Source organism: Vipera berus (assembly GCF_964194415.1).
Source record: "Vipera berus genome assembly, chromosome: 3".
Lineage (NCBI taxonomy): Eukaryota > Metazoa > Chordata > Lepidosauria > Squamata > Viperidae > Vipera > Vipera berus.
Window position 1 is genome coordinate 164,034,992 of NC_138204.1, and position 14,336 is coordinate 164,049,327.

Consider the following 14,336-nt stretch of genomic DNA (forward strand, 5'->3'; position numbering starts at 1 on the left):
TACTGGACAAAGATCTGCAAATTGAAGCTCTGCTTGTTTTTTTTTATACACATTTAAAACAGTTGTCCCCCTGTGAACCTAATAATATCCTGTGTATTATATTAAAAATGACGGTTTGGTTGCAACTTACGGAGGTCCACCATGGACTGCACCTAAAACTTGAAGATTCTGCATGACCTGCTTTAATAAACAAAAGATTTTGCTCAGAAAGCAAGCCTATCCATCTCTGGTTTTCTCCTACCCTGAAATAAGGGCATGGTCCACCTCCTCCGGTACCTTAGGCTAATTTTAAACACTACCGTTTCTGTGAGTGTGGTGCTCGGTACCGCCTGGTTTTGGACCGATTCTTTGGATCAACGGGACACTGCTGCATCGATTGCATCCGAATGCCATTATCGCCCAACAAGAAGCCACGATCACCTTGGAAACGCTTTGCTGGTAAGGAACCTTGCAGAGCAGCCCCTCAGCACCACGCGGATGTGAGGAGGCAGCAACAATTACTCATCCAAACATCCCGCCAGGGCTAAGGCGGGTGGCGATGCCCGCTCAGACCCACCATCTCCTCAAGAGGCCGAAGGAGAGACCCGGAAAGGGTCCCGCCTAGCCGACCTTGTGTAACTTCCGCAAAACGAGGACTTCGCCGTAGATGCGGCGGGTGCGCACACGGTGCCTGGCGCGTGACCCTGCCTTCGCTCATCATTGCCGCCTCTCTTTTCTTCCGGGGTTTGGCGGGGGGGGGGGGGAGGTGCGGCTCTCGCGTCAGCTGCTCCCGGCGGCCTCCCATAGATGCGGAGGCGAAGCTTCCCCACTGGCGTGTTTCGTTCTTGGAGCGGAAGATCTTTCCCCCCCACCGCCCACCCCTCCTCGGTGAGTTGCAGCAACGCTCCGGGTCGCCTTAAAGCAGGGGTCTTCAAACTTGGCCCTTTTATGACTTGTGGACTTCAATTCCCAGAATTCCTCAGCCAGCCATGCTGGCTGAGGAATTCTGGGAGTTGAAGTCCACAAGTCATAAAAGGACCCAGTTTGAAAACCCCTGCCTTAAAGAGTGAGATGGGCGCAAAGAGATTGGACTAATAATAATAATAATAATAATAATAATAATAATAATAATAATAATAATAATAATAATAATAATAATAATAATAATAATAATAATAATAATAATAATAATAATAGCGCTGAAAGGTTGCCTCGTTTGCAGGATCGGAAGGAAGAAAAATAAGAGAAATTCTGGCTGGCTGAAATAGATTTGACTTTCGATTCGAAAGGATTTCCGTTTTGTCCTCCCGAGCTTTCCGCGCTGGGAGAACTGCTGCTCCTCCGAGCGAGAAAATGGGTCGGGTTCGTGCATCGCGCCGAGGTGTGATTTGCGTGGGTCGGTGTCAGGCATTTTGCACTGCCAAGCCTTTGCCAGAGTTCACCGGGGCGGAACTAAACAGATCGTTTTGGGGCTTCCGGCTTTGAAGATGGGTGTTCTTTGCCACGTTTCATTTCGACCGTCTGATAAGTCACAAAGTAACGAGAAAGTCTAGCCAAAATGCTTGCGATGGGATGGTTTGTCCACCCAAAGTGAGGCTGGGCAAAATGAGGAGCTGTTGCTCTTTTGAAGTCTTGGAAATGGTGCCCAGCAATCGCTTTGTGCTCCTTGCTCTTCCTTTGTGAAGACAACTGTGTTTAACCCCAAAGTGTGCTCTCTACTTTGTGAGGTTTTAGTTGAGAGATATCCAACCTTGGCAACTTTAAGAGCTGTGGACTTGGAGAATTCTGGGAGTTGAAGTCCACAAGTCTTAAAGTTGGCAAGCTTGCACCCCCCCCCACCTTGGTTTAGCTGGTCCTAATGAAAATTATGGTAATGTTGAACTAGGTTTACCCACAGGATCTCTCAATATGTGATACAGTAACCTGACACCCCACCCCCCAGTAAAACAGTGGGTTTTGTGAGCTTAGAGTTGGGAAAGAAATTGTGCTGTTTACTTTTAATAATTACATCTTAATATGTATATACTATAAAGGTATAAATTTTAGAAAACAGTTTCCAACAAAAGTTCTTAATATTTTTTTTTTAAAAATGGATTTGTTGAGTTTTGCTTAACTCCCTGAAATCTCTCCTTTTGTTTTGTTTTGTTTTGTTTTTCCTCAGGGGAGCCCTTCTCATTCACCAAGGTCAAGCAAAAGATGTTTGCTTTGAATCAGCAGTTCTCTTAAACTGCTGCAGCTTGCAAACACTGGCGGGATCTAAGTTGCCTTTGGAGTATTCCCAGAATAGCTGCACTGAGGGTGACAGTTACAGCCAATTTCCTGCCAGTCTGGCTTGGTGCTTATCAGTCCCTTCCCCCTCTGTTGCAATTCCCTCTGCAGAGCTGGCTTCCAGGCATGAATGCTGCTGTCTGAAAAGGGAAAGCACTGTATTAAAAGCACACACACACACACACACACACAAGAATGTTCAAAGCAACATTCATAGTTTTGCATCAAGAAGGTGAGTCTGCTCAGAAAGGAATAAGGCATTTTCTGCTGGCCCTCCATCCAAGCTATATTATTAATCTTGATTAATTGTTATGGGGCAAGAATGGCCTTAAAAAATAAGCTGAGTTTTTGATGGTCTCTGGAAATAACTATAGCTGAAAATAACTATCAACTTGCTGGACTCTTGAAATCATTGCAACCTACATAAAAAGCACAACATGAAAGGAAAGGAAATGGAATGTGCCACAGCTATAGTGATGAATAGAAATTAAATGATTATTGTTGCAGTGTTGTATTAATTTAAATAGTAAATGATTTACAAGTGTTCTTTTGATAGATACAGAAATAGTAGATATTACTCTTTCAGTTCTATTGCTGAGTAGGTAAACCATTGAAAGGCCCTTCAGTGAAAACCTCTAACTGTGAAATGAATGATGGCTCTTTGGGGTAGAGAAATGGACATAGAGCTAGAGTAAAGGGTCACATGATGGAGGTTTACAGCACAGAATCAGAAAATGTCTGGTATGTAAAGCAATTTATGGCCAACAATTTTGAGGTCAGAATGCCCTGGTTTGAAGTTGATCAGCTTGAGATCAATTCAGAATAGTTATTCTGAAGCCAAAAATGTCAGTTTCAAAATAATAATAATAATAATAATAGGTATCACAAATATTACTATTTCTCATACAGTATTTTTTTAAATACAAATGTTGGAGATAGATTTGTCTTTTATTACAATTCAGTTATTTGGTAAAATTTTAAAATCTGTCACTATAAAATGTTACAGAGCAATGGCATGCACTTTATTTAGAAGAATGAAGCTGTAAGAGTTCAGTGGAGCTTATAACCAAATGACTTTTAAGCAATTGCTATACATTCTTATTTATTGCATTGTTGAATTGGGGTATATACGTGAATGATGTAGTTTGTATTCAGTACAGGCCCTATAAAATTTATTTCTGTGTCTTTTATAGGTCTTTTAGCTGATGAGAAGAACCACATGAAATACACAGTAATGTACATTTGATTCAGGGCATGAAAAAAAGGGACATTGGTGATACTTCTATGGAAAAAGTGCTGCTGTAGGCTGAGATGGCGATTCTATGCTTAAAACCTATGAACTATTATTCTTTGAGAAAAAGAGGCATTTTTATGCTGAAACTTATTTGTTTTACTCTGACAGTATTCATTTTCTGTGAATTTTTAATTTATTATGTAGTTATAATTCAGTGTCATTGGCCAGAATTGAAAAATCAGAGTCTGGGGACTAACAAACAGAATTCACATTCTGTCTTGAAAACCATCTTTTTATCAGATCCTCATTTGCTTGGTAGAATCAATGGACATTGGTTGGACAAGCTAAGGAGGTAGGAGCCAAAATATCAATAACTTGTTGCTCTTGATTTGTGGAAGCATTTGTTACATGCTGAAAAATTAAAGTTACAAATCTAAAAATTTATAAACTGAGTATCTACTTTCTAACTTGTTGAATGTTGATGTTTAACATTGCTAAAATCTCAGTGTAGTTTCCTTTCATAAGAAAGGAATAATGAATCTTATAATTCATTGAGCAAAATTCATTATTTGAAGGAACAATCACCTTATTCCTTGCATGTTGGTTTAACCCATTAAAACCAAAATAGTGTTCAAGAGTACACGTATTCTGCAATGTCTGAATCAGCTTAATACTGTGATTTAAAAATTATTTATTTAGTTGATTTATACAGTATAGTCACCCATCTCAGAACATGTCTCTGAGCAGCTCACATTAAAACAAAGATTTATACACACATGAAACACATGTTGCATAATAAAACACTGTTGTTTATCTTAATTTTACAATAGTTTATCTATGCAGAATTTTTTCTTGTTCTATAAAAGTTGAAAGGAAAGAGATAAGAGTTATGCAGGAGGCAAAGGGCAACTGCTGTCTGGGAAAAGAGCCTTGAGGTTTAGTATCAAAGTTGTCTTCCAATTCCTTGTGCTCAGCTTCATGATCAGACCCCAGAGATACTAGTTTCTAACCATGGTTGTTGAGTGAAACAGTTACATGGGCTGAACAAGCAAAGCAATCACATCTTAATGACTGCTTCACTTAATGATCAAATTTCCAGTCCCAATTGTTGTATATCAAGGACTGTATTTACCAGCATGTTGTCGTCATTCGTGTTGTTATATATTGTCCTAAAGAACAAATGATTGGGGGACTAGAGGCTAGAACATGTGGGGAACGGTTGCTGTAATTGGGTATGTCTAGTTTAATGAAAGGGATGACTCTGGGTGTCATGATAGCTGTTCCAGTATCTCAGGGGTTGCCACAAATAAGAGGGAATCAAGCTATTCTCCAGAGCACCTGAAGGCAGGACAAGAAGCAATGAATGGAAATTAATCAAGGGGAGAGGCAACCTGGAATTAAGGAGAAATTTCCCGACAGAACAATTAAATCAGTGGAACAATCTACCTCCAAAAGTTGTGAATGTTCCAACACTGAAGATTTTTAAAAAAGACTGGACAACCATTTGTCTGAAATGGTATAGGGCAGGGGTAGGCAACCTCGGCTCTTTTATGACTCATGGACTTCAACTCCCAGAATTCCTGAGCCAGCTTGGCTGGCTCAGGAATTCTGGGAGTTGAAGTCCATGAGTCATAAAAGAGCCGAGGTTGCCTACCCCTGGTATAGGGTTTCCTGCCTGAGCACGGGGTTGGACTAGATGACTTCCAAGGTCCCTTCCAACTCTATTATTGTTGTTGTTGTTACAGTATCCTGTCACCAAGATACGTAATTTTGGCTGTCCTTCTCAATATTTTTATTACACTGTTAATTTCTCTGGTGTCTTCAAGGTCCAAAAATGTTGTTTCCATTTTATGGTGCTGAGGTTTTCTCTAATAAACTTTTCTTCAGTCTTCCCATTCTTGCTGTAGGTCACGGAGTCTAGGTGGGTGGTCTGCTGTTTTTGGATAATGTCAGGAAATCACGAGTGACTTCAGAATGTTTGCTCTCTATTGAATTTGTGTCGTAATAATGGAAATTTTTATATAACTTTCAGTCACAGTATTTTTTTCTGCTCTCTGACTAATCAAGGATAATTCTTTTTTACTTTGGGATTATAATAACTTGCGCTCTGATTATTTCTTTTTTCTAATATATATATATATATATTCCACCTTTATAACTTAGCAATTTAACTGGTCTTTGGATGTACCATGTCATTTCCAAAGTACCTTCTTCTGTTTCTTATTTGGCAAATGCGATTTTCCCAACCTTCCGTTAGAACATTCAGAATAGCAATTTTTGACTGGCCCTTGTTGTTCTCCTCCAATGTAAGCAACATTTCTGTTGTTGCCAAGGGTAGCAATTGTCTTCGTTTTGTCCTCTTTTGCCAACCAGGTCTTCTTGCTGATAGCTGATGGGGAGCAATAAAAACGGCAATGAATTGGTACTTTGCCAATTTCTTTGTTCTTCCTTTACTGAAGTTTCTTTGCAGAGAAAGGAAAACAAAATCTGTGTCACCAGTATTTTGATCATTCAAGTGGAAAATGAAGCTTAGCCTGCCCTTTGCATTGTATATGTAGTTTGGAGTAATGTTACATAGTCAGGGCTTTGTGATAGTTGATTGTAACTCTAAACAGTTTATCCTTTCCTTGAGCTGATTTTTGCTAGCATCTGTTGTGGATAAATTCTAAGTAGTTGAAGAGTTGGAAAAGCTTCAAAATTAGGCCAAAATCTAGTGAAACCACCTATATTTGGTTCCCGGGTGATAAGGATTTCCAATGGTGGCTCTTTTGTACAGCCCCGGCAGTTCTAAAATGTAGATGTTGGCCCCAGATTATTAAATGTGACATTCCACACAATGTTAAAAGAGAAGGCCATTCTGTATCCAGCTACTTTTAATCCAGGTTTTATAATTGGTTCATAATATTTGTAATGTTAATTGAAATATATTTTGTACTTTTTCCCCTGCTAGGGAATGGCAAATGGAGAGGGCCTTCCAATCTGCCCTCTGGCTTCTGCAGCCAGAAATAGTTTTCATCCTGGGCGATATCTTTGATGAAGGAAAATGGAGCTCTTCCCAGGTGTGTGTTCCTGAATGGGTCTCCGAGCAAAATAGATGCTTTTAGTAAGTCCAAGGCCAGGAGTAGTTTCAGTTCTTAGAATCTTAATTATTAAATGGAAGCTGTTTATGAATATTGCAGCATTGTTAGAATTTAAGTTTGTATTTATAGATGGTACTTTGCACAATAGATATGCCAACTGAGAGAATATTGGCAGTGTTGGCAGCAGACCTTTGAGCACAGATAACTATGGTGTATTGTTGCTAGTTCCTATAAGTTGCATTTTGAAATGAACCTTAACAATTCCCATTTTCCGCTCCTATATGCCGATTAAAATGCAGCTGAAATATTTTTTCTAAATTAACCAGTTTGTTAAAGTATTCAGAAAATTCATGTACAAATATATATGGTATGTGTGTGTGTGTGTATTAGGAAAATGTGGACAAAGAAAAATGCAGATTGTTTGTGTAGGCTTGTGAGAAGAAAACAAATTGATGATGAAATAGTGCAGAATGAAAAATGAGAAAAAAGAGCAACTGTATGAAATTGAATTTTGACAGATTTGCAGTTCCTACCAGGGTAGTAGTGATTAAATTCATCAGTTAGCAAGAGGTTACCTGTAAGTTATAGACCAAGTGTTTTTTAAAATGAAACACTCTGTAGTTTTCCCCCAGTAATTAGTGTAAAATTCAGTAGATGTCTTGGGTAGATTATTTTTATGGTATTAAAGCCAAATTTATATTCAGAACACGGTTACAAAAATGAACTGTGGGTTGGGATAAATTGGACACATTATGGACAAATAGGGCTGATAAATAAAATATGTAGAAATCTGTGTTGGTTTGGAAAGGTTTTTTATGGTTCTAAGAATAACTCTAATATATTAATATCTAAACACTCAACAGCCCTAGGTGGGAAAAAATAAGATAATGCAAGCTGCTATGTTTAAAGAAATGCACTGGTGCCCTTTATCTTCTTTTAAGTTTTTCCCCCTGAATATAATGTAGGAAATAGTTTGTTTTCATTTTTAATATATAAAAATGAATTTTAATATAAATATTTTGCAATTGATTGCCTTAGCTCAATGTATTGTCTGCTGACCATTTATTCTAGACGAAGGCAAGAATAATCAAAATAGAAAAACCTAAAACTAATAGTATTTAATTTTATTTAAACAAGATTCTAGCATTTAAATTTTTAAATATATTTTTCTGCAGGCTTGGTCAGATGATGTAAGACGCTATCAAAAAATATTTTGGCATCCAGACCACACAGAAGTATTTGGTATTGTTGGCAATCATGACATTGGCTTTCATTATGAGTGAGCATCGTTTTAAAATTGTGGAATATAGATTAAAATATTGGTGTTGTAGTGAAGATGCTCTAATTCAGTTATGTTTTCTTCATGCTGGGAGTTAAGTTGTTTGTTACGGTATAATGAAATGCTGTGTCTTTTATTATACCCTCCTAGGATGACATCATTCAAGTTGGAACGTTTCTCTAAAATTTTCAACTTGTCTTTTGAAAACGTAATAACTCGGAAAGGGATAAAGTGAGTATAACTTTTTTTATTTACTGGGATTTTTATTATTGTGGCTAGTCTTTGTGCTTTGGCATTTACAGCAAAATATTAGTTTCACAATGATGGCATCACATTACATTTTATTAAAAAGTAAATTATAAATAGATTTTTTAAGATTAATTTTCAGCTCTGCAGAAAATACTTTGTAATATATTTCTGCTGGAAGGATAAAAATTGTTGCTTGTGGTCTGTTTCCCCCCCCCCCCCTATCTGGTATTAGCTTCTTAGCCATATAAAATATTTATATTTATTAAATTTGTTCTAATTCTGCTTTTAACATTTGGGTTTTAATTTAACTGCAGCCCATTATATAGAAACATGTATTCATTTCCTGATACTATAAACAATATCTTAAGATTCTGCATTGTTTAAACTCCATTTTTATATCAGTGCTAATATCTAGTAACCAATGATACATACATTATTGGTTTTTGCCAAGTTAACATTTAAGACAGAGAATCATATTATGACGGCTTCAGTGTTAAGATCAATATTTATGATTATATATCCATTGTGAGGATTATTTTTCTTCCTTGATCATTTATTACCTTGGGCAGGTTCTGTGCAAACCCAGGGCGAATTTTCCACTTATTTGTGACATGGTTCTCTTTGTTGTAATCCAAAGGTGTTATGTAGAGACAAAGAAATGTCTGATGGAAGGAATTTGTGTCTACACCTTCCCAGGCCTCTTTGGAGGATGGGAATCCTCTTGAGCACATTAGAAGTATATTCAGTGGGGAAGTCTTCTTATGCTATGTGGGTTTACTTTGTTGAGTTTTCTTTCCAAGTTAAGAATATGGGATCTTCTAATTTATTGGCTGTAACTTGCATATTTCCTTCTTATATTCTTAGCTTTCTTATAGTGAACAGTGTTGCTCTTGAAGGTGACAACTGTATGATTTGCAGAACAGCGGAAGCCAAACTCATTGAACTTTCCCACCAACTGAATTGCTCATGGAAGGTAGGCATATAATGATTTTTGGGAAAGCTTATCAACGTAAAGAACAACTCCTCTCCAGAATTATTTTAAACTAAGCCCTTCCCAAATTATTATTCTGGTGCACTCAATCTTTCAGCAATATGTCTTTTCCTCTAAAAATTATATGTTCTCTTCATTAAAATGAATGAGAAAGCCCTTATGGGGTGAAGGTTTCTGTCCTTGGGCATTGGGAAAACCAGGATGAAATTGTGGATATGAATAAAGCAGCAGCACTATCAAATTTGTTCTTTTTAGTGTTGTAATCATCTTCAGAAGTCGCTGTTGTCTCTGAATTTAGTAGATGGGAGAGAAGAGTCCTTTTAAATTATAGTTTATTTATGGATTCCTCAATCCTACAGCACTTATAAACTCTTGATATAGCAGGGCTTTCCTGCTCTTTAAATTAATTAAATCTGATAGTTTGATATTTGTTAGATTTCTACCACATATAAAAATTGAAGGTGGCATACTTCCTCTGTAGTGGGTTGAGAGAATAACTTTGAGCAGAAGGAAAAGCAGTAACTTGGGGCTACTGTCGGAGAAAAGAAATTTGAGTTAGAGGCAGAATTGTAATTTAAGAAAGCACCTTAGGCTTGACCCCCCCCTTCCCCAGTTCCCTTGATGATAAAAGGGAGGGGAGGGGAAGCATATCCACACTTGCAGATTCTATTACTGTAACCGCATAATAAAAGTAGCATTAGCATTCAAAAATTTGGTTCCTAGTCTGATCCATCTTGAAGGACTGACACCCACAGTACTTAGGACGGTTTTCTTTTTTGTGCATTGTGTGCATAGATATTGTTCTAAAACATCCTGGGAGGTTCTGCTAAAATATGCTAATTTATCTTGCAAACATTTTTTGCCTCTAACTCAAGTGGTGCCTAAAAACTGACTGACTCATCCGTTCTTTGAACATGAGAGGTATCTTTTAGAAAATCCAGTTTTATATAGCTGCACCATTCCCTCAATTCTAATGAAATACTAGACATTTTCCTTAAAAACCATGGTGACTTTTCTATTTGTTGCTCTGTGTAAGGTATATATTAAATCATTTCTGATTTTTTGTTGACAGGAGCAAAAAAAGTATAAGAGAAGCTGCAGTAATGTGGCTAAGCTCCCAGCCTCAGCTCCAATTCTGTTGCAGGTAAGTTGGAAGACTATGATAGAATGAGATCTTTGCACTTTATTTAGCATGGACATATTGAGAAACTTTATCTGGAACTATTTTGTGCTTTTACTTCTCAGCATTATCCTCTTTATAGAAGAAGTGACTCAGAATGTACAGGGGAAGATTCTGCTCCCCTGGAGAAAAAGAATGACCTCTTTAGAGAGAAATACGATGTTCTTTCTCAAGAAGCTTCCCAGAAGGTATTTTTGTTTTGACCAGAGGCTTTCCATTACTTAAGTGTCAACTGTGGAGTTGTATTAAGAAAGAAAAAGTGTGATTTTTTTTATTCTTAAAAGTTGCGCGGTGGAACTTATTTCTTTTAGGAATTATTTACACACAATATTTGTAGCAAACAGTGCTATAAATACAGTGACAAAGTAACCAATGCAAGAGGAACTTTCCTTTGTCTTCAGAACATCTGGAGTTTGGGAGACATTCTTTCCCTCTTCTGAAAAATGACAGCATACTGTTGCTTTGTTAAAGAAAGACGCAGTACCATAAGTGGGAAGTTTCATCTTTTACTGTATTTGCTTACAAGAGATTCACCAGTTTTCAATGATATAAATCTATTGTAAAGAAGACCTAGGTGCAGTGTAGAACCTACTTTGCAACCAAGTATATTAGAAGTCAAAATTGTACACCTCTGTTCTGAGTTGCACTGCAGGTGATGTACCTGTTTTGCAATTCGGTCTCAGTCTTTGTGGCTCAAAGCCCAGCTGGGCGGGAAAGTTTGAAATCTGAGATCCAATACATTTGAGGAGTGCCATAAAGCAAAAGGTATTTTAGCTTGGCACTGGAAATCATCAAGCATATCACCCTTAGCATGCTTGTTAATGATATATCAGAGTGAATTCAACAGTTATGCAGTGGTTCCCTGAGCCCTATTAAGTCAAAGATTTCTGGGTAACGCCGAACCACACTTCTCCCAAAGATGTGGGCAGGAGCTTTGGAATCAGCTATGCGTCAAAACTGAGTTACTTCTAGTATTTACTGGTGTGATTTGATAGTACTTTAAGGATGGATGGATAACAACTCTTAATAAATTAGCACTGATTAAAATGACTGAGGGGAAACTGAAAGCAAGATGTGCTGTGTGGAGGAGTTATTTCTTAAATCAGAAATAGTAACAGTGATGTTTTATTCCACTTTATAGCTATTATGGTGGTTTCATCCTCGCCTGATTCTGAGTGGTCATACCCACAGTGCCTGTGAAGTGCTTCATAATGGTAACATTCATGAAATCAGTGTTCCGTCATTCAGTTGGAGGAACAGAAACAATCCTAGTTTCATAATGGTAAATTTAAATGTTTATTTTATCAGATATTTTTTCATAATATAAATCAACATAGCAATCAGCTATTTTCTCAGACTGATGCTACCTGTAAAAAAAAGCAAAACAGAACAGCTTCTTCCATCCTCTCCAAAAGTACACTTAAGTTGAATACAAAGCACCCGCTTTATATAGCACATACATGGAGAGCCATCTAGCTTGTAGAGTGCAAAGTAAAGTTTATGATCTACAATTCTAAATGCAAGCATATTTAGTACGTTTCTATAAAGAGGATGCAGTGTAAACAATCTGACTACAATTGTCAGTAGTCTGCAACAAACAGTATTGAGACTTGTTTTTGCTTGACTGATTGATTCACAAGACCACCTTTTCCCTCTGGAATTCTTTGTCTTTCAAAAGTGCAAATTATATCATAGGACAGCAAAATTCTATTCAGAGGAAACTAATTCACAGTTTACTTTGGGGTATACTAGATTACAATTCTTAATGAACCCAGAGCCCAAAAAATTTCTTGGTTCTAAGCTTTGTTTTAAATGATGCTATCTTCAAAACTGGTTCTATGCTAACTTTACTTTTTCAGCTCCTTGAGCTTCAGGAAAGGCAAAGCAATTATAGCTCTATTGTAATTTTTAATTCATAGATCTGTGTCATTGTAGGTAACATGATTTTAAATTGTTCTCCTTGAAAAGCATAGTTTCACCTATATTTTGTTTAAACTCCTTATTTAACCATCTAGGAGGTCATGTTTCTAGCACTCTTGACATGTGGATGCTTATCTATGGGGCTAGATTATCCATAATCCCAATCCCTTCCCAATTCTATAAGAACAGAGAGCTATGTTGTATTTTATTTCATGCAAATTCAAATGCTTGGTTCCCCCAATTATATAGCAACCATTAGTATAATTAAGGGTTTTAAGCTGTTAACTATATAAGTCTTCCCTTGCTCGGCCAAACAACAGCTGTTGTGTTCTGGAAGGTCCTTTTTTCACATGGCACAAAATGTTCACACAGGGCAGTTCAGTGCTTAATTGCAAAATAACTACCATTAGAAGTTTCAGAGTTGTCTGCATCTCTTGAACCATGAACAATTGAAAGTACTGCTACTTTAAGAAGAACTCAGCTTCCCTCTCCCTTCATAGAATCTTCAATATCTACAGACATTTTGCCTCAGACCTTCTAAACTCTTGCTTTCATTTTTCAGGGCAGCATAACATCAACAGAGTTCTCGCTCTACAAGTGCTTCCTTCCACATGAGAACACAGTAATAACCATTTACTGTACAGCAGGATCTGTGCTGGTGGTCCTCATTCTGGCTCACTTTCAGCCCCTTCTTTCCCCTTACCATTTTGTTCAGCGTTTAATCACTAAGTATAAAGCACTATGAAAAGTCAGACACTTGGAATCAGTCACTGACACACCAAAGCTAAAGAACAATCCATCAGACTACATTCATGCCAGCAAATGCGTACTTGAATTGCTAGCCCAGGGGTCGGCAACCTAAAAAAGAAAAAGAGCCACTGGGAACCGGTTCCATCACAAATTAAAAAAAGAGGGAGCCGCGTGCGTGTGTCCATGCACGCGCATGCGCAAAAAGGTTTTTTTTGCGCATGCGCGGACGCACGCGGCTGCCATTTTTTTAAAAATGAGATGGAACCGGTTCCCGGTTGCCCGATGGCGACGGCCCGTCTGCAAAGCTGCCGCTTTCGGCAGCTTTGCAGACGGGCCGCGGCAGCTTCCTCAAAGAGCGGCGCCCCTGCCCATTCCGAGAGGTGCGCGCGCACCTCTCCGAACGACCGGAGTTGCGCGCGCACCTCCGTGCGAAGGGGCAGCGGCGCCGCTCTTTGAGGAAGCTGCCGAAAGCGGCAGCTTCCTGAAAGAGCGGCACCGCTGCCCGTTCGCGCGGAGGTACGCGTGCACCTCCCCAAAGGTTTGGGGAGGTGCGCGCGCACCTCCGGTCGTTCGGAGAGGTGCGCGCGCACCTCTCGGAATGGGCAGGGGCTCCGCTCTTTCAGGAAGCTGCCGCGGCCCGTCTGCTAAGCTGCCGCTTTCGGCAGCTTCCTGAAAGAGCGGCACCGCTGCCCGTTCGCGCGGAGGTACGCGCGCACCTCCCCAAAGGTTTGGGGAGGTGCGCGCGCACCTCCGGTCGTTCAGAGAGGTGCGCGCGCACCTCTCGGAATGGGCAGGGGCGCCGCTCTTTCAGGAAGCTGCCGCGGCCCGTCTGCTAAGCTGCCGCTTTCGGCAGCTTCACAGACGGGCCGCGGCAGCTTCCTGAAAGAGCGGCACCGCTGCCCGTTCGCGCGGAGGTACGCGCGCACCTCTCCAAAGGTTTGGGGAGGTGCGCGCGCACCTCCGCCCATTCGGGGAGGTGCGCGCGCACCTCTCCAAACGGGCGGTGCCACTCTCCATTTGGAGAGGTGCGCGCGCACCACTGCCCGTTGGAAGAGGTGCGCGCGCACCGGGCGGCTGGGAGCCGCAAGAGACGGCTCAAAGAGCCGCATGCGGCTCCGGAGCCGCAGGTTGCCGACCTGTGTGCTAGCCCAAAGGCAAACTGCTTTTACAGACAGCTCTAGACAGTTGATAGGACTTTTTTTTTTAACTACAGGATAAAGTAACTGCTTCATGCTGTACAAAAATATTGTAATCTACAATCAAACGAATGGTTTTCTTGCTAAAGTTTTTTGTATCAAATATGTATATTAAAAGTTTGTAACTGTACACTAAGTTCTACAAGCCTCCTTTTGTGTCTGCACTAGTGCCCTATGCTGTCAGAGGCTCAGTCTTTGTAATAGAAAAAG

General features: G+C 39.5%; 2 protein-coding genes across 3 annotated transcripts in view; one reads left to right on the top strand and one right to left on the bottom strand.

The window, feature by feature from the left end:
- Positions 1-744: 744 nt before the first annotated feature.
- On the top strand, positions 745-14,256 carry MPPE1 (metallophosphoesterase 1). 2 transcript variants are annotated; one of them, XM_081324223.1, is made up of 12 exons: positions 745-867; positions 1,202-1,360; positions 3,441-3,833; positions 6,432-6,540; positions 7,737-7,840; positions 7,991-8,071; positions 8,954-9,062; positions 10,153-10,224; positions 10,326-10,448; positions 11,402-11,542; positions 12,743-13,029; positions 14,085-14,256. In XM_081324223.1, exons 3-11 carry the CDS (start codon positions 3,559-3,561, stop codon positions 12,923-12,925), a joined length of 1,197 nt encoding a protein of 398 aa, XP_081180349.1. In that variant the 5' UTR covers positions 745-867; positions 1,202-1,360; positions 3,441-3,558; the 3' UTR covers positions 12,926-13,029; positions 14,085-14,256. The 2 variants fall into 2 exon arrangements, with proteins under 2 accessions (XP_081180349.1, XP_081180348.1); XM_081324222.1 differs by lacking the exons at positions 745-867; positions 1,202-1,360 and adding an exon at positions 2,248-2,479.
- The window catches only part of GNAL (G protein subunit alpha L), a 72,947-nt gene continuing 60,925 nt past the window's right edge, over positions 2,315-14,336 (bottom strand). The window contains exons 12-13 of the transcript XR_014025989.1: positions 9,551-9,612; positions 2,315-2,387 (exon numbers count right to left, since the gene is read on the bottom strand). The gene's annotated coding sequence lies outside the window, so the exon portion shown is untranslated. The remainder of the gene's footprint in view (positions 2,388-9,550; positions 9,613-14,336) is intronic.